The 16,162-nt window shown below is 43.3% G+C and overlaps 7 protein-coding genes across 7 annotated transcripts; 2 read left to right on the forward strand and 5 right to left on the reverse strand.

The window, feature by feature from the left end:
• Window positions 1–856: 856 nt before the first annotated feature.
• Window positions 857–4,389, reverse strand: EAF02_010474 (uncharacterized protein). Its single transcript, XM_038906522.1, has 2 exons — window positions 1,630–4,389; window positions 857–1,573 (listed from the first exon to the last, which is right to left on the reverse strand). The coding sequence occupies exons 1-2, from the start codon at window positions 3,540–3,542 to the stop codon at window positions 1,507–1,509; spliced, it is 1,980 nt and encodes a 659-aa protein (XP_038753786.1). The 5' UTR covers window positions 3,543–4,389; the 3' UTR covers window positions 857–1,506.
• A 232-nt stretch (window positions 4,390–4,621) lies between these two features.
• EAF02_010475 (uncharacterized protein) lies at window positions 4,622–5,867 on the reverse strand. The gene is made up of 4 exons (XM_038906523.1): window positions 5,790–5,867; window positions 5,326–5,508; window positions 5,068–5,137; window positions 4,622–5,011 (listed from the first exon to the last, which is right to left on the reverse strand). Exons 2-4 carry the CDS (start codon window positions 5,456–5,458, stop codon window positions 4,822–4,824), a joined length of 393 nt encoding a protein of 130 aa, XP_038753787.1. The 5' UTR covers window positions 5,459–5,508; window positions 5,790–5,867; the 3' UTR covers window positions 4,622–4,821.
• A 192-nt stretch (window positions 5,868–6,059) lies between these two features.
• EAF02_010476 (uncharacterized protein) lies at window positions 6,060–6,727 on the forward strand (the record flags this gene model as incomplete). Its single annotated transcript, XM_038906524.1, has 3 exons — window positions 6,060–6,062; window positions 6,229–6,550; window positions 6,603–6,727. The coding sequence occupies 3 exons, from the start codon at window positions 6,060–6,062 to the stop codon at window positions 6,725–6,727; spliced, it is 450 nt and encodes a 149-aa protein (XP_038753788.1).
• A 445-nt stretch (window positions 6,728–7,172) lies between these two features.
• Window positions 7,173–7,709, reverse strand: EAF02_010477 (uncharacterized protein; the record flags this gene model as incomplete). The annotated part of the gene is made up of 3 exons (XM_038906525.1): window positions 7,173–7,327; window positions 7,425–7,527; window positions 7,593–7,709. 3 exons carry the CDS (start codon window positions 7,707–7,709, stop codon window positions 7,173–7,175), a joined length of 375 nt encoding a protein of 124 aa, XP_038753789.1.
• Window positions 7,710–8,187: 478 nt separating this feature from the next.
• Window positions 8,188–8,959, forward strand: EAF02_010478 (uncharacterized protein; the record flags this gene model as incomplete). Its single annotated transcript, XM_038906526.1, has 2 exons — window positions 8,188–8,475; window positions 8,543–8,959. 2 exons carry the CDS (start codon window positions 8,188–8,190, stop codon window positions 8,957–8,959), a joined length of 705 nt encoding a protein of 234 aa, XP_038753790.1.
• A 726-nt stretch (window positions 8,960–9,685) lies between these two features.
• Window positions 9,686–13,289, reverse strand: EAF02_010479 (uncharacterized protein; the record flags this gene model as incomplete). Its single annotated transcript, XM_038906527.1, has 3 exons — window positions 9,686–12,559; window positions 12,638–12,728; window positions 12,997–13,289. The coding sequence occupies 3 exons, from the start codon at window positions 13,287–13,289 to the stop codon at window positions 9,686–9,688; spliced, it is 3,258 nt and encodes a 1,085-aa protein (XP_038753791.1).
• Window positions 13,290–14,034: 745 nt separating this feature from the next.
• Window positions 14,035–15,894, reverse strand: EAF02_010480 (uncharacterized protein; the record flags this gene model as incomplete). Its single annotated transcript, XM_038906528.1, has 4 exons — window positions 14,035–14,401; window positions 14,459–14,740; window positions 15,007–15,601; window positions 15,666–15,894. The coding sequence occupies 4 exons, from the start codon at window positions 15,892–15,894 to the stop codon at window positions 14,035–14,037; spliced, it is 1,473 nt and encodes a 490-aa protein (XP_038753792.1).
• Between the last annotated feature and the right edge of the window lie 268 nt (window positions 15,895–16,162).

Here is a 16,162-nt window from a genome sequence, read left to right on the forward strand (position 1 = left end):
GCAGTATTATCAAAAACCTATTCTCGCATATGAGAAGAGGACATTCATTCCACGTATATCATTTTGCAAACCTATACCATTTCCCAATCAAAATTTACCGTATGCTTACCTACCATCCATGTCGAGAAAGCTTCGGATCCACGAAGAAGGATTTTGAGCATTCATACAGCTGAACACTCCAGATAACTTCACAACTGCAGCTCCACGTCAATATCGGGACACTTCTTGTCAACTCGAGTATAGCCTCCTCCCTCATTATACCGTTGTTTTGGCAGTTCATATCTTGAAAGATACCCATTTCAGGCCGTGAAAGACGAGAGGGGAACAAAGTAGCCGAATCGCGACTTTGGAATCTGCTGGCTGTGTTTTCAGCTACTCTTTACGGTGTCCTTATGATTGGCTGTGCCCATTGTTCCTGCCACAAGACATTACATTCATATCTCTGCAATCCAAAATGGCAATTAGGATAAGTTGAGCGATAAGTCCAGGGCCAAGCTGTTCAAAATAGAGATGCACGAGAACTAGTTTGAGAGTATCCTGGCATGCACATTTGGTGGAACCATATCATGAGGCAGTTGAAAGCACATAGAGATCTAACCATATGGAGAAGCATCGCATAACGACAATTCTCAATATAGAACTAGATCTAGTATAACAAGAGTGTTTTCTCTACTTCCCCTTTGATCCAATACCTATGCGCTGGGTGGCTATCTAATCATTTTAAGACTGACTGGCTGACTTTGATGATGAACATTAAGATTTCAAAGCCGGCAAAACCCACAACTGGAACCATAAGTGCTTTTCGAAATGCAGAATTAAACTAAATATTAATCAAATACTGTGAATGTAAGTCAATGCGCGAAAGTTTACTTCCTTCAAATTCCTCTTTCCAATATCGAGACGGTATGTCACAGATAGCCGCAGAGCTCACTCATCCATCGATCTGCATTTGAAAACTTCAAAGATCAAGATTGATGGTGTATACATAACACTCATGTTAAAGTAAAAAAAATGGTACGAAGCTCTAAGTTTTTCCCAATATCTGTTTGATAAATTTCTCCTATCACCTTAGGGAACTAAAACTTGCACACACCTATATATATAAAGGCAAACTAAGTACATAGGGTATCAATCCCTATATCCATCGACTATCTGAATTAAAGAGAAAAGAAAGCCCAGGGTATATTAAAATTGGTGTAATATGCATGCTCCTGCACACATTTCAAAACATAGCAAAGGGTCCGACTGTATCAAACCCGGTACCACCCCCTTTCCACAGCGAGTCAAGCAATCGAAGTATTGATGCGTTAATCTGTAAATGAGCTCCTGACCGTCTATCTCAACATTATTTCGTAATGGAGGGGCGTTCACGTAAAATGCAAATGCGATTGCTCTAGCATTTTGTTTCGTTAACATCGTATCGTACAGGAATAATTAAAAGAAGATCTGGAATCTTCGTATTATACATAGCTGATTCTAATATAGTTAATTATGATGAAATTGTGTTTATGTCGATCCTGTTGTTCCTGTATATCCGATGATTTCTCGGTCGTCGTCAACTAATCTTCCGTATCTGAACAGATATTAGTACTACGCCCGAATAGAAACGTAGACGAGAGCGGAACTTACTCAAGCATTAATCTGAAGAACCACACTTCTAGGTCTTCGTTTCTGAGCACATGATCTGCCCAATCTCTTCCCTGGAGGGCAATTCGTTCTGCTTCTTTCTTCCCAACATCTTCTCCCGCAAACCATCGTACTGCCTCAACCCATTCATCGCCTCTTAAGCTTAAAGGAATATAATGCACCCAAGGCTTGAGCCATTGCTCATGCCATTCTCTGAAAACAGCCATTTTATATACCAGACTTTTGCTCTTCAAGAATGCGTAAAATCGACCACTGAAAGCATTTCCATCCATATCAAGCAGATACTTATACTTCCATGCATCTTGTTGCTTCGCTGCATCCTTCACATCAAAGAAATTCTTTTGGGCTTCGCAATCACCAGGATCGCATTGCCCAACGTGGGAAAAGAAGATGTCAAAAATTTCCTTGAAATCACTTCGCGGTACACTCTTCACCTGCCAATCTTCCTTTGTCTCTTCGCCTCGATTGACCAAAATCTTTGCTTGATCGCCAGCGTTAACTTTTTGTACCACTTTTTGCCTGTGTTGCCGTCTCCAGCCACCATCTCGACTAAAGCCTCCGGTTGTCGAACCTCTCCAGTATATTTTGTCTTTCTTATCCTTCCATGCCTTGTCTTCGGCTTCCTCATATGGTACTTTGCCATACCAGTACCAAGGAGATGGATACAATATATCGGAAAACGACGAGATCTTTGATTGAGAGAAAATCGGGAACAAGTCATGCACGATATTAAAGGCGTTGGGACGATCGAAAAATCCGAAGGATTCGCTAAAAGAAGGGGATTGGCAAATATCTGAGAACGCAGTTTGGTTATACACAAATCCCAGCTCCGTCACGGCATAACTACCATAATTGTCCTCTTTCAGTCCATCGTTGAGACTCCTCGCGGCACTATCTGGAGGGCAAGACATCCTTGAATGGGTCCAAGTTGGCTGATGTGAAAAAACGTTGAATCGTGTAGTCTTCACTTCCGGCACTCGCAGGCCGTCGCTAGCGACATCAATCGGTCTAGGAGACCATGAGTTTCTGGGTGCTTCTACAGAATTCGCATTTGGCATATTCTGATCTTTTGCAACATGTACTAGCCGGGCCAAATCTTCATATGGCACAACCACACGAGGTTCATCGTGAATGTTGAAGCAAAGATCCATGTCGGGGAGGTACTTCAAAAATGGCTTCATCATTCCTACCGTAGCGTCTTGTTGCCATTGATTCCCTCCCTCAATCTTTGTAACCTTGCCTCCTCTAATTAACAATCCTATGAGATTATTAGGAAAACCCAATGCCTCTCGTGCTCTCCCTCTGATTGTTTCCGGTTTTAAACCCCAAAACGGCGTTAAGGATGTATGTATGTTGTCATATTCGTCGATGAGTTTTACACCTTTTGACTTCGCGAAATTATACCATTTGTCGAAATTAGGGGGCGGAGGTATCCTATATCGTTTTCTATATTCTGCCACTGCTTCCTCCAATGTCTTCGATTGTTTCGCTTTGGTATTCTCGAATGCTTGCTCATTATCCTTGATTAATTGATAAATTGGATGCGAAGGACCAATATGATACGAAGCTTCCTGCGGTTTCTTGACATCATCAATGGAAGTTGATATTCGATTGGGTATGCTTGGCTGTTTCGGTTTCTGATTAGAGGATGGGAAAGGGGTCGAATGGTATGGAACAGGCGCTCGCAGGTAGAATATCGAAAATGTAGCCAAGGTAAGAATGCTAATCAGCAGTAGAAATTGGCGAGACTTCATTTTCCGCCGCGTCTTCATTATCATTGCGCTGAGAGAAGGTCTTCTTGTCTCATCATGTCCATCGAATGGAACAAAGTGCACTTGTTCAGCGCGATGTTGAAATGCCGCACTTGAGCTCCTACGACGAGTTTGTCCAGCCATAGTAACGGTTGGGCCAGAAGCAGACTCTTTGTACTCTTTACTGCGACTTCCGGGTGCTCGTGAGACCCCCTTGTTCTTTGGATAATTGTTAATTTATCCTTGCACAACGAATGCGGCCTTCCTGCCGACGAGACGCGCATATGAGTGGAGTGGATAAAGTCGTGTACGAATATGATCAAAACAAAAGGGAAATACCGTATAAAATATAACTGTTTGTCGCATGCGTGTGAGTAGTGGCGACGAATTGAAAGTTTCGCAATATGTTATTCTCTTCTTTGGCTGAATTGAATTGCTGGTGATTTACGAGTCTTTCGTCCTAAAGTTGCTGGTTGTAGTGGGGATTCCTTCCGATGTTCTGGCCACAACCACATGCTACCATATGAACCATTCTTCATTTCTTGGAAAAAGTTATGTTAATTGCGCCACATTATGATACGGTCCATAGTACTCCTTTTTCGTCTTATGAATGATTGTGCAAAAGGAGTTGTGTCTGAGATTCTGAGCGAATCCGATCCAACGAAAGCTCGCTCACTATCGGGATTGAAACCTTGCAAGTATTTTGTTGTGGTTCTACCAGGAGTCAAGGACGCTCGAAATCAGGTATAATGCATTTTGTGATGTAGTAAAGTAGGCCATGATATGGCGTGATGCATTCCTTCATTCACTTTCTCTGTCTCGATGTAGTTTCCAAGAATTTGTATGCATACTCCAGCTAGGTAGGGTAGGTAGGTACCTTAGGTAGATAAGAACATCTTCGGTGTTTAAGCCAAAAAAAGCTTAGGATTAGGTAATATTGATGTTTACGCCACGAACATGCATCTTGGGTCTACACATTCAGGAGGTTCTCGTAGATGGACGCTACAACATATTTGCTCAATGGCGATGTAACATAACATACCTATGGGTAAACTACCATAAGCTGACAGTAGCGCTATACGCGCGCCTTAGATTATGCCGCCTGAATTTCCTGTTGCTTAATCGAATGGAGTAACTTCGCCAATGTGAAGTGTCGTTTGTGTAGATCAAGCTAGAACATCATGAAAAATAAATATCACTTTGCACGATTGGAGAACAAAAAATATAAATCATGAGATTAAATTGACTTTTGGTAATAGACCTATCTATTCTTCAGATGAAGAATTCGGACCATGCGTAAAGCAAGAACGAAATGGGTATATTCAGCGACCTGTTCTAGATATTACTCCAACCCCGGAAGCTGGGTTCCCTAGATGGCTACATCTCTCATGATAATTTGTATTCCTTTATTGGTATCTTTCGTCTAGTAGAAGAAACCGAGGACCTTTCCGGCAACGTGCTTGCGTCTAGCCTCTTCGTGGTCCATGATACCAGCGGAGGTGGTGAGGACGATGTGTCCGAATTGACGGGAAGGCAAAAGCTTGACAACCCACTTCTCGAAGTCCTCAATCTTGACGTTGTATCTTGGGGAGATAACACCGGTCTTGTTAAGACTATATCATAGAATTAGCAATGTGTTCTTAATAGCAGGGTGGAAGTTGTTGCTTACCGGCCGTTCAATTGAACAACGACCTTTCCGGAACGGTGGTCATCAACCTCCTCGAATTCTCCAATGTAGCCTAAAGAGAGACATTAGTATGTTGCGAAAGATTAAACATATAACTTCATAAATAATAATCAGAGAACGTGTAAGATCCGCGCAGTTTGATATATCGGCAACTTAAAGGACTTTGATCGTGTGGAGTTGAGATCATTATCTAGTTATCATGCCGAATGAAGGAATAAGAAGAAAGATTTGTCGACATACCGTGCTTTTGCATGACACCGAGGAACTTGACGATGACCTTGGAGGATGGGCGGATGAGAACTTGACGCTTTCCGGCCTTCTCAGCGTTGTTGATGGCGTTGAGCGCATCGTTGAGGACTGAAGTCTTAACCATTTTGACGGATAGAGATTCTCAAATAATCTGCTTGATCAAAGATGAGGTATCTGCAGGGTCGATATGTTAGCCTTCAAGATTTCTCAAGCATAAAGAGTGCCCTCATGATTGACAAGAGGGTTCTAAAGCTCGTGTCGAATGATAGAGTAAGTAGTGTCGACATCTTTCAACTGCTATGGATTCATGGTGATAAACAAAGTAGGCCGAAGCTTATCGATTATCGAAACCAAAGAATACCACATTTACAGTTGAGTAGATGATCGATTTGCTCTTCTTTGTCAATCATGAAGGACTTTCTGAAAGAATTGCCATCGTAGCAGTATTTACACACCTCGTTGTAGAATGGGCGTTGAAGTTGTCGTAGGAAGGGAATTCGGAATAAATTTCAAGATCGTGAGATTTTCAATCAAAATTTACTATGGAGAATTTTAAAATTCATTGTGGGAACTTTTCGTGATTACCTAATTGGTCGCCTGTGCTAGGGTCTCGCTAAACGCAGAATAATTACAACACAAGATTCTGAAGCTAATTTTCTCCATACATTAAAATCCAAATATATCAACATACTCTTCGAGGACCTAAAGATATCATCACAATCAAGATGGTAAGTTGGTTTTTTTGTTATTTCTTGGTCGAAAAGCTTCATCGATTGTATGCGCCATTGGCGCAATGAAGTCGCATATCTGGGATATATCCCCCACAAAAATACGAAATTCAATGATTTGGGTTTTTACATAAAGTAATCGTCGCTAACAATCATACTCTCATAGTCTGACGTAGAAGAGCCAACCTCCCCAATTGTCGCCGAGGCCGATGAGGTCGAAGTTTCCGGAGATGCATCCAAGGGACAAATGTCCGTTATCGACGCATTGAAGGGTGTCCTCAAGCTCGCACTTATGCACGATGGTCTCGCCAGAGGTCTCCGTGAAGCCTCCAAGGCTCTCGACCGTCGCCAAGCACACATGTGTGTTCTCAACGAGGCATGCGAGGAGGAAGCATACAAGAAGTTGGTCGTTGCTCTCTGCTCCGAGCACAAGATCCCCTTGATCAAGGTTCCAGACGGAAAGCAATTGGGCGAGTGGGCTGGTTTGTGTAAGTATATCCGGTATATGATCACCTGGGGCTTTAACTGACAAACATTTAGGTGTTTTGGACCGTGAGGGTAACGCACGCAAGGTTGTCAACTGCTCCTGCGTTGTCGTCAAGGATTGGGGTGAGGAGTCTCAAGAGCGCACCATGCTCCTCAACTACTTCCAAACCGAGCAATAAATACGCCACGGATATGGAGTTTCTACAGCGGACATACATTGTATCATTCGGATTTACACACAAATAGCGTGGATTACTGGTGGCAATGACATTGGCTATGGAGCATCAAATTTTCGTCCTTTTTTCGCACAGTGAACGCACGTGAACATGCACCTTCAATGGCCAATTTTATAACCTTCCACCGGTCGCGCCGCATTTTCTGACCTTTGCTTCTGCCGTTTGTGGAGAAAATTTTATTAATTCTAATCAGGCTAGGTTCTCAGCCCTATCCATGGGCTCATCTAGAACCTTTTCATGCACTCCATCGAGAAAACGCAAACAACGCCCAACACTTCAGCTAGTAATTTCATCACCCCCTTACAATGCACATCCCATCCACCAAAGTCTTTCTCGTCCTTGAATCAGCTTCCAATATTCACTCCTCGCTCCATTAGATTGCTCTTGCCTACTTCCTCCCTTCAACCATAAGAATATGATAGCCAAACCCCGTCTTCACGTCTCTATACTTTGGCTTCGCCGTAGTACTGGCTTCCATCTCAAAAGCCACCTTCTCAAACTCAGCATCCAAATCTCCCCTCCCCTTCCATCCCAATGCACCTCCTATGATAAAACCCCTTGTCAGCTTCTTTTCCTGGAATCCTCCCCTACTCACTGGAAATATCTACAAAATTGACCTAGTAAACAAAAAAAAACCTACCAGCTCTCGCCTTATCTTCAGACATTTCCCGAGCCACACTATCAAAGCTTGCACCCGCCTCTAATTTTTGGAGAGCTTCCGTCATTTTACTATGTTTGGAGCACTATTGTAGGTACGCATATCAATATCCCATTCACTGAGGAAGGATTCAAAGATCAGGTGACGCACCAGTATATGTCGAACATTAATTTGCTGGGCTCCTTTAACTTTTGTCTCTTTCGCGTCGCCCGTGTCGTTTCCTTTTCCCTTTCCTCCTTTCCCGGCGGCTTTCTTGGCTGGTGGCATGGTGATAGTTTGGGCAATGTAGGATACCGGATTTTTGTTTCGTTGCGTTGAGGGGTGGTTGCAATTGTCTGAAGCTGGATGTTGTCAGCGGAGCGTGACTTTTTGATATCAATGTCATTGATCTAGGCTAACCGAATGTGAATGGAGGGGCATTTGATATGCTTGCTAGGACCGCGGAAAGAAAGTCCGATGATGTGACCAAAAGTTTGACTTCACTTACAATTTTCTTTCAAGAATGATTTTTGGATATTCTATTTTTTTCGTACATACAATCATTCAGTCGTTTACGTAGGATATCATTTTATTTGTTTCATGTATTTATAATTGTACAAACGGTTTCCTCTTCCTTTAATACCTTTACACTTGCTTGTATCATCTCCATATATCAAATTCATATATTTGTCCGAAAGACCTCCCTCCTTAGGAAAATTACCTATCCCGCTAGACATTACCTTCAATAGTTCACTAAATACTCAAAATGACTCCATCCATAGCTCTCGACGCTACCGGCGCATGCTCAACCTCTCTCTCATCCACCAAACCCTCCTCACCCCCCGATTCCTTCCATCAACTCGTCGCAGACCTCTCCCAAATTCTCGGCCCATCTTCCGGCCTCACATCCGCGGACGTAGATGTGCAGCAGCTTCGCTCCCTAATGGAGCGCTACATCTCCAACGAAGACGAGTGGCGAAAATACGCATTTGCAGATTTAAGCAGAGGCTACACGAGAAATTTGGTAGATGAAGGGAACGGGAAGAGTAATTTGGTACTGGACACCTACCCCTCTCATTCCGCTCTCGATACTACCGAACTAACCCTAAATCTCTATCTAGTTAATTCTGGTCTGGAGTCCAGGAAAAGGCTCGCCCCTGCACGACCACGCAGATGCGCATTGTCTCATGAAAGTACTCGCGGGAACTCTCTCGGAAACCCAATACACATTCCCATCCACCTCCACTTCCTCCACATATTCCCCATCCGCATCCCGGCCTTTCAACACGCCCCCCACAGTAATAAAAACTACAACCTACACCACGAACCAAGTAACCTACATGTCCGACGATCTTGGCCTCCACAGAATATCCAATCCCGATCCCGAGAACGTGGCTGTGAGTTTACATCTATACACACCCCCGAATGCGGCGCGAGAGGGCTGCCATATTTTTGACGAGAAAACGGGAAGGAAAAGCCATGTTACGCAGTCTAACTTCTACTCGGTGTTTGGGGAAAGAGTCGGCGGACAGGTGTAAATTATATGGTATGATTGTTTTGTAGATTTAGAGATAGAAGAGATCTAGACTTTGTATTTTGTCTGTCAAATATCTAGAGATGAGAGGAGATGTAGATGCAAGTTTAAGCTGTACGATATCTAGAAATTGGGATGGAACAAACGATACCTCATTTGGTGTCCTTGGATATCATTGTAGGTGCTTTTTAGATCGTCCTTAACCGCGCAACACAGCAATGCAATGCCTATCTTAAAGAGTTGGACATTATGTGTCAGACGCTCCAGATATGTACAGACTGTTAAAACAATGCTTGGCGTGGGCTTGGACATGCAATGTCAAATTGTGTGATCGAGCTGTCCAGTAACACCCAGCTCGGTATACGACATAGATAATGTAAAGCATAATGGACACTAACACCTCGTTATTTTATCGAGGCATGACAAGCAATTGTAGGATAGAAACGAGGGGGATGAATCGTTATTCACGTCAAAATTTACATCAAGCTACTGTTTCATGAAATTCATTCTTAAAACATGTACTTTTATTCATGTCTCATTCAGAGATATAGTCTATCTATCAACAAGTCATTGCTCAGTATTTCTAAATCCATGACCTTCCTGTGTATCATAGAATAAATCCATCTATTCGATGAGCAACAAATCATACCAGATCTGACCACAGAAAATCTTGCCACAAACTCCAACCTTTGACTATGTAACAATCGCTTCAATGCATGTAATAAAAAAACTATCTGCCGGAAGAGAAGTCTGGTTGGTAGACCTGGACGCCTCCTTGCTGCATCAACTCCCGAAGAGCCATTGTAGCATACATACTTGAGCCGAGACCAAATTTGACGATGACTGCAAGTCGAGCAGGTTTTGCTTCCTCGGCAACTTCCTCTACAGCTGGTGCGGTTGCCATTTCAGTGTCAGTGGATGCTGGCTGAGGTAATTCGGATGATTGGGTGTCTTCCTTGATCTCAGTAGAAACTATAGCGGAATTGCCGTCCTTCTTATCTTCAATTTCCATAACTTTGACGACTACTTGATCTTTCTTGCTTTCGCCAACAGGTCCCTTCGAGATCTCATCGGCAGGTCTTTTGGTACCAGCCGAGACTTCAAGTTTGACGCCTCCCTCTTGAGTCTCGGTGTCATCATCAGATTCGGACAATGGAGTTTCAGTGACCTGAACCTTCGACTTTTTCTCGATGTCTGCCACTCTGTTATCCAAGATGTTTGCTTCAAGAAGCTCGTTCTTCGAACCGAGAGTTTGTTGAGTTCTAACTCCAGTACGGCGACCCTCATCGTCCACAGAAGTTTGGATAAATGTCTCTTGATAGATTGGCTGCTTGATAGCATCCACATTGATAGGCTTCAATTTTTCTACCTCCCATGCTTCAGCTGCAGCTTTGTCTTCTTCGGCAAGTTTGTTAGGTAGTGCTTTCCAAGCATTATGCTGAGCACTACCACCGTAGACAGCATGGTTTTGGCGACCTTGTTCTGCAGCATCAGCCATGTGACGAGCACGTCCACCTTGTTGTCTTCCGCCTTGGTTGTACTGAGCGCCATTATCTCGATGTCCGTTCTCCTGTTGATTATCATTCTGATGGCGGTTATTCTCTTGGAAGTTTGCATAGCCGTGTGGGTCGCCTTCTCTCCTAGCGTAGACGTGTGTTGTTTGAATATGGGAAGGCTCATGATCTTGAGGATTGTTCTTCTCGATAATCTCCAAGTCAGTCTCGACTAGCTGTTCGGTTTCATCGTGATAAGTTCTGACTTCGAAACTCATTCCCTCCTTAACTCGGCCAATAAGGTGCCTATAGCTACCACTAAGACTGAAGTCCTTGATCTTTCGACGCATATCCGCAGGATCCAGACCACCACCCTGCTCGCTAGCCATGAACTCCTTGTAAAAGTCTCCAATTTCGTTATTGGGGTATTCAATGTCATAGCCTGGCATAGGAAGGACAATATCAAATATGGTAAAGGCTCCACTGTCAGCTTCTTCGGCCGAAAGGCAGCGTGCACGCTGGAACACTTCATCTGAAGTAAGTGCGGCGTCCCCTCCAGATGCGTGAATCACAATTTCTCCATTTTCATCAACTTCATCTTTTTGTTCCGGAGCTTTGCTCTCTACCAGAACAAGATCGCCCTCAATAACTTTGTCTCCATAGCGTTCCCATCTTCTGGAGGCTACAATATTCCAAATGAAAGATTGGTATCCATGCACATACATAGTACGAAGATGGCGTGAAATGGAGAGTATAGCACCCGCATAGTCGTTGCGCTTGCGCTCAGAAGACATGTGTTGAATGATAGCTCGCTCTGCGGAAAATCTTGGTGGAAGTGAGTCCCTGCCACCAGAGTTCCTGCCGGTTTCCCGAAATTTATGAATAGCAAGGGCACGCGCCATATCATCTCTACCAATGGTGCTACTATCTTGGCCTGACTGGGCTGCTGCAAGTGCATCTTCGTTGAACGCGAGCAAAGAATCGACAGCACCCTTGAAGTTACCTTTCAAAATCAGTTTGCCGATTTCATGTGTACCGATTGCAAAGGTACCAAAACGTTGCAAGCCAAAGTAATTGAGAAAACCACGAGTTTGCAGGTGTTTAATAGCATCTCCAATAACTTTTTCTGCCGATTGAACCTTTGTAGCATCGTCCATATCATTATCGTCTCCGAAATGGCAATCGCGCAGTGTGATGGTAAAAAAGTTGCCCTCGAGATCGCCCAGTCTGAGTGGATACTTTTCATACTTAAAGTCGCCAACTCTGCACCGATTTCTTAACGTCTTGTTGAGCTGAGCCATGCTTGTGACATGGTGTCGAAAAGCACTAACACGCTGTGCGGTGGCTGCACGGCGATCTTTGGTACCTGCGTAGGCAAAGTCTTTGGCGCCAGTCCTAGTCAACTTAGACAATAAGTTGATAGTCTCCATAGTGTCTTTGTTTTCCTTATAAAGCGTGAAGTGAAGATATTCCCCACCAAGTTCTTCCCATCCAACTTTTCCCTTTGGTTTGGGCTGGCCATTTGGTTGACTGCGAAAATTGCCTCGACCGGCATTATTCTGGCCTCTACCGCGCTGGTTTTGTCCTCTGCCACGTTCTTGCTGCTGTGGAGCTGCCGCGAAGATACTGATAGAATTATCATCCATAGCCTCAGTCTCCAGACGCGACTCAAAACGCGCACGCACAAAGCCATGAATGCGTCCACGGCGGGGTCTATCATCGATTGGTTCTGATTTTAGGGAGCCAAATGTAGCAGCTTTGGCATTGGGCTTCTGCTGTATCTTTTTGTCCAACTCGATGATCTGGAGTGCTAGAGCGTCGCCAAAGTATTCAACAAGAATCTCCATATCGTTGGGTCGAATTTCTTTGATACTGACGACATTTGGTTCTTCAGCTGATGGTTGTGTAGTGACATCACCACTGACTGCAGTAACTGAAGTGCTTGGAGCCACAGAATCACTTTTGTTTGTGACATCTGCGAGAGCCGCAATTTCAGCTGTAGCAGAGCCAGTAGAAGTAGGTTGTACTGATTCAGCCTGCTCCGAACCTCCTGCTGTTGGTTGGTTCTCTTTACCAATTTCTGTTGAAACGGCAATGGCATTTGCTGCATCCTGTTCACAACCATTAGTTTCACGTTCTGCTAGAAAAGGGTAGATTGATCTAAGATATCTTTTGGGGTAGTAACTCACTCCGCGCTGGTTGCTCTGGGGAGCTTTAAGATCCCTAAGGTGGACTACCTCGCCTCTCAAGGAAATTTCGTTGACCAGGAAATCCGTATATCTAATGCACCATAATTAACTAGAGTTCAAACTGAAGATAAAGTTACAATATAAATAAAATCGTAAAGCCATATTGGCAATAACTACACTCCGTTTGACTTCAATGAAAAGCGAAATCAAAGTAATTGGACATCTCCAACGGATTCTGAAAGGTACACGCCATAGTTTGTGAAAGGGCAGGTAACAAACAGAATTGTAAAAGCAACCATCTTGAACCGCAGTGACAAACATCGCATTGAATTGGGGGAAGGAAAGACAAATAAACATACCTCTGCTTCAATATACCTTGAAATCCAGGGTTTTTCTTATTGACATAATGAAGAATTCCAGATCGAACTTCTTGAGCATGTTCAGGTCGGGAAGATAATGGAACGTCAGAAACCAAACTTTGGCCTGGAGGATCAATCTCCATTTTGTCGCTTGAATTTGCGATTGGATTTGAACTGGTTGCGATGTTCAATTGAGAAGAAGAAGTTGAAGAGATTGGGGTAGCTAAAGAAGAATCGAGCTTCTGTCTCTTGCGAGGTGACGAACCTTGTTCGTTGTTTTCTAAGCTAGCCATATTTGTCGATAAAATTCACTTGCTAGTCCAAAATCTCGAACTGGAAAGAACCTCAAATTATCAAATTGGGAAGGTTCCGACGGAAGGTGAGGTGAGAAGTGAAGACTGAAAATGAATTGAGATTTTCCTCAAGGTATATTTGCACGTGATTTCGTTTCGCACTAACTACGGCAACCAGCCAATCCCGTAACTTATGCAGGCTATATGCGTACGAGGGAAAAGATGCCAAAAATGATCACCCTAACAAATTCTGTAATAAATCAACTACAAAAAAAATCTATGAGGGTTGGCAGTATTGAACAAATCCTTGAATAATCTATAATTATAATAATATACAATCTTTTAATTCTCTGAATCGAAATGGAACAATTGGATTGTTGAAGAGTTTCGCTAGTGATCAATCCCAATCGTGTTTTTCTTTCACGTATAGACAGGTCAAGATCAAATACAGTCAAATGCTCTGTCAATGTTCAAGATAGTTTCAAAGTTTAAATGCAAATTCTGCCTGAGTAGGTGAGAACAGAATGCTGTTGGAATCAAGATCACAGAGGACCATCAAATCTATCTTGATTCGTCAATTCGTTATATTATATTATGTATCATACTTCGTTATAATCGCAGAAGGGCTCGCTCTTTCTCCCGGCCTCCTTCGACATCCATTCTTATCATGTTCATCACAAAATCGTTTTGGCTCTCCACGTTGTGTGTATTCTCAAACTAAGCATACTTAAGATGGCGTGGTTGGTTATGCTTCGAATGATAGTGGAAGCGGAAATGCATTCTCAAGTCTGTGAGTCGTACAATGTAGCAATTTGTATGCAGGCTGGTCGTAGGACTTCAATTTCGATACAAAAGCCTTTCGAGCCGCTTCTTTTTTACCTTCCGAGGACTTGTATTCTTTGTAAGCAGCTTCACCTTCGCGTGCCTTGATATCATTCTCAATCATCTTCTTATAAATCAAGAAGTTGTCCATCTGCCACGGAGTTGGAATCACATCCAGGTCTTCCATTGTATTTTGTCCTGAGAGTTCCACTAGGGTTATGGTGTTACGATAGATGTCAGGTCCCGCCGAAAGCTTCAAGAGAACTTGGCCCCAACTTTCGATCTTATAGCTATACAAGTCAGCATATATAAATATATCAAGCAATGAGTGTCAGAAATTTACTTACAGGCCATCATATCGAACACCGAGTCTGGGTGCCCTTTCACTTTTCAATTTGTAGCCCCGCAGAAGTCTGATCACATTCCCGATACACATGAGCCGGCGAGCGTGGTATGCGCAGACTCTCGATTCGATGATATGTACCCATTGTCTCTTTCCGGAACCTTTAACTTCAAACCCAGAAAGCATGGAAAATGCAATTGGTTTACCATTCACTCCCCAAGTAAACCCATCCTTTGCATCAGGCAAAATCCCATCCCGAACAGCACAATGGGTGTTAAGAAACCAACTGCTCATTGTCTGGTTAGCATTTTTGCAATGAGAGGTATTTGTGTATTGAAAGGAATTTGCACTTTGAAAAGCATTTGTGTTCTAAAAGGTATTCGTGCTTTGAAAGACATTTGTGTATTGAGAGGAATTTGGTCTTTGAGAGGCTTTTATACATTGAGAGGCTCTTGTACCCTGAGAGAATTTTGTGCATTGAGAAGCTTTTGTGTATTGAAAGGGATTTGTACAATGAGAGGCATTGGGAAACAACGGAAATTTCCAACTTACGCTCCTGGCTCGAAATTCTCATTGGCCTCCTTCTCCGAAAATGTTGCGGCCCTTCTTATTTTCCACGTAGGACCATCTAATTCAGATATCTCAGAAGTGGTCTGTAGCTCAATGTCCCGAAGACAGCCAGATTCCTTCATGAACCTCAATCGCTCATCATCCATAGTGTGAAACCTGTCTCCGAAAGTTTCAATCCACTGTTCGCGAAGCTTTTGCGCTTTCCTCATAATCTGTCTGAATGAAGGTCCTTGGCTGAGAAAATTGTTCCGGACGTGTTGCAAAATCTCCTCGACTATCTTGTCCAGCCGGGCATAAGTGATAACTTCGAATTCGAGAGATGGTCCTTCATCGAGTAGGTCATCGATCAGACTTTCCAGCGTGTGTATCTCATTGATTGGAAATACCGGCTTCCTCAATTCCTTGCGTATAAAGTCTGACTTTTCAAGACGGTAGTCATCTTCGTCCTCCCGTGGAGGATTCGACAACACTGATATTTTCGATACGCCGTACAAAAGAGACTGACCTGAAGAATCCGAAAACGTTGGAGATAATGGCATCAAATTGAAAGGAGAGGTTACAAATTGATGGAGCGGAGCTACCATATTATCAGCGCGATACTCCACCTAGAAGTTAAAAATACAGAAGCATTTTTATCTTACACATATGAGTTCCTGCTGGAACTTGTCTCGATGAAATCTTCTTTCCCGACTTCGAAAGCTGAACAAAACCATAAGTTTGATCGTCCCTTTCCCGAGTCCCATCAAAGCCATCGAGATTCAAGGTCTGCGCCACTGTCGTCGAGCTTTCAGTGTCGATTTCCTGTATCGTGTCTAGATATATCGGTACCTTCGGCAACGTGACCGTGTAATCTGAGAGGGCTTCACTCATCTTAATTGTAATGTTTCCACACTCCTCGGGTGACACATGAAAAGCGTTACAGTATTGACAGATATCGCTCAAGTCTATTCTGGAGTCCTTGCGACAAGCAAGTGTTTCGATGGGACCTGCATGATCGCAACTTCTCGGAAATGGCGAACAGATAGTATGTGAATCCATAACAGGCAGGTTTAGAGAACAGTCACTTCCTCTTGAGATTTGTGTCAGTGTGATTCAAATTTCACCCCGCGAGATAAGTCAAGTAGACGGTGTTTAATTT

The sequence above is a fragment of the Botrytis sinoallii genome (genome assembly GCF_014898435.1).
Source record: "Botrytis sinoallii strain Bc 23 chromosome Unknown BSIN_025, whole genome shotgun sequence".
NCBI lineage: Eukaryota > Fungi > Ascomycota > Leotiomycetes > Helotiales > Sclerotiniaceae > Botrytis > Botrytis sinoallii.

Excerpts from the sequence above, each read along its gene's own strand:
- EAF02_010474 (XM_038906522.1), bottom strand. The coding sequence starts at position 3,542 with ATGGCTGGACAAACTCGTCGTAGGAGCTCAAGTGCGGCATTTCAACAT. Across the intron at positions 1,574-1,629 it reads TTCTTCAGATTAATGCTTGA|ATACGGAAGATTAGTTGACG; the intron begins GTAAGTTCCGCT and ends ATATCTGTTCAG.
- EAF02_010475 (XM_038906523.1), bottom strand. The coding sequence starts at position 5,458 with ATGGTTAAGACTTCAGTCCTCAACGATGCGCTCAACGCCATCAACAAC. Across the intron at positions 5,138-5,325 it reads CGGTGTCATGCAAAAGCACG|GCTACATTGGAGAATTCGAG; the intron begins GTATGTCGACAA and ends GTCTCTCTTTAG. Across the intron at positions 5,012-5,067 it reads GTTGTTCAATTGAACGGCCG|TCTTAACAAGACCGGTGTTA; the intron begins GTAAGCAACAAC and ends TCTATGATATAG.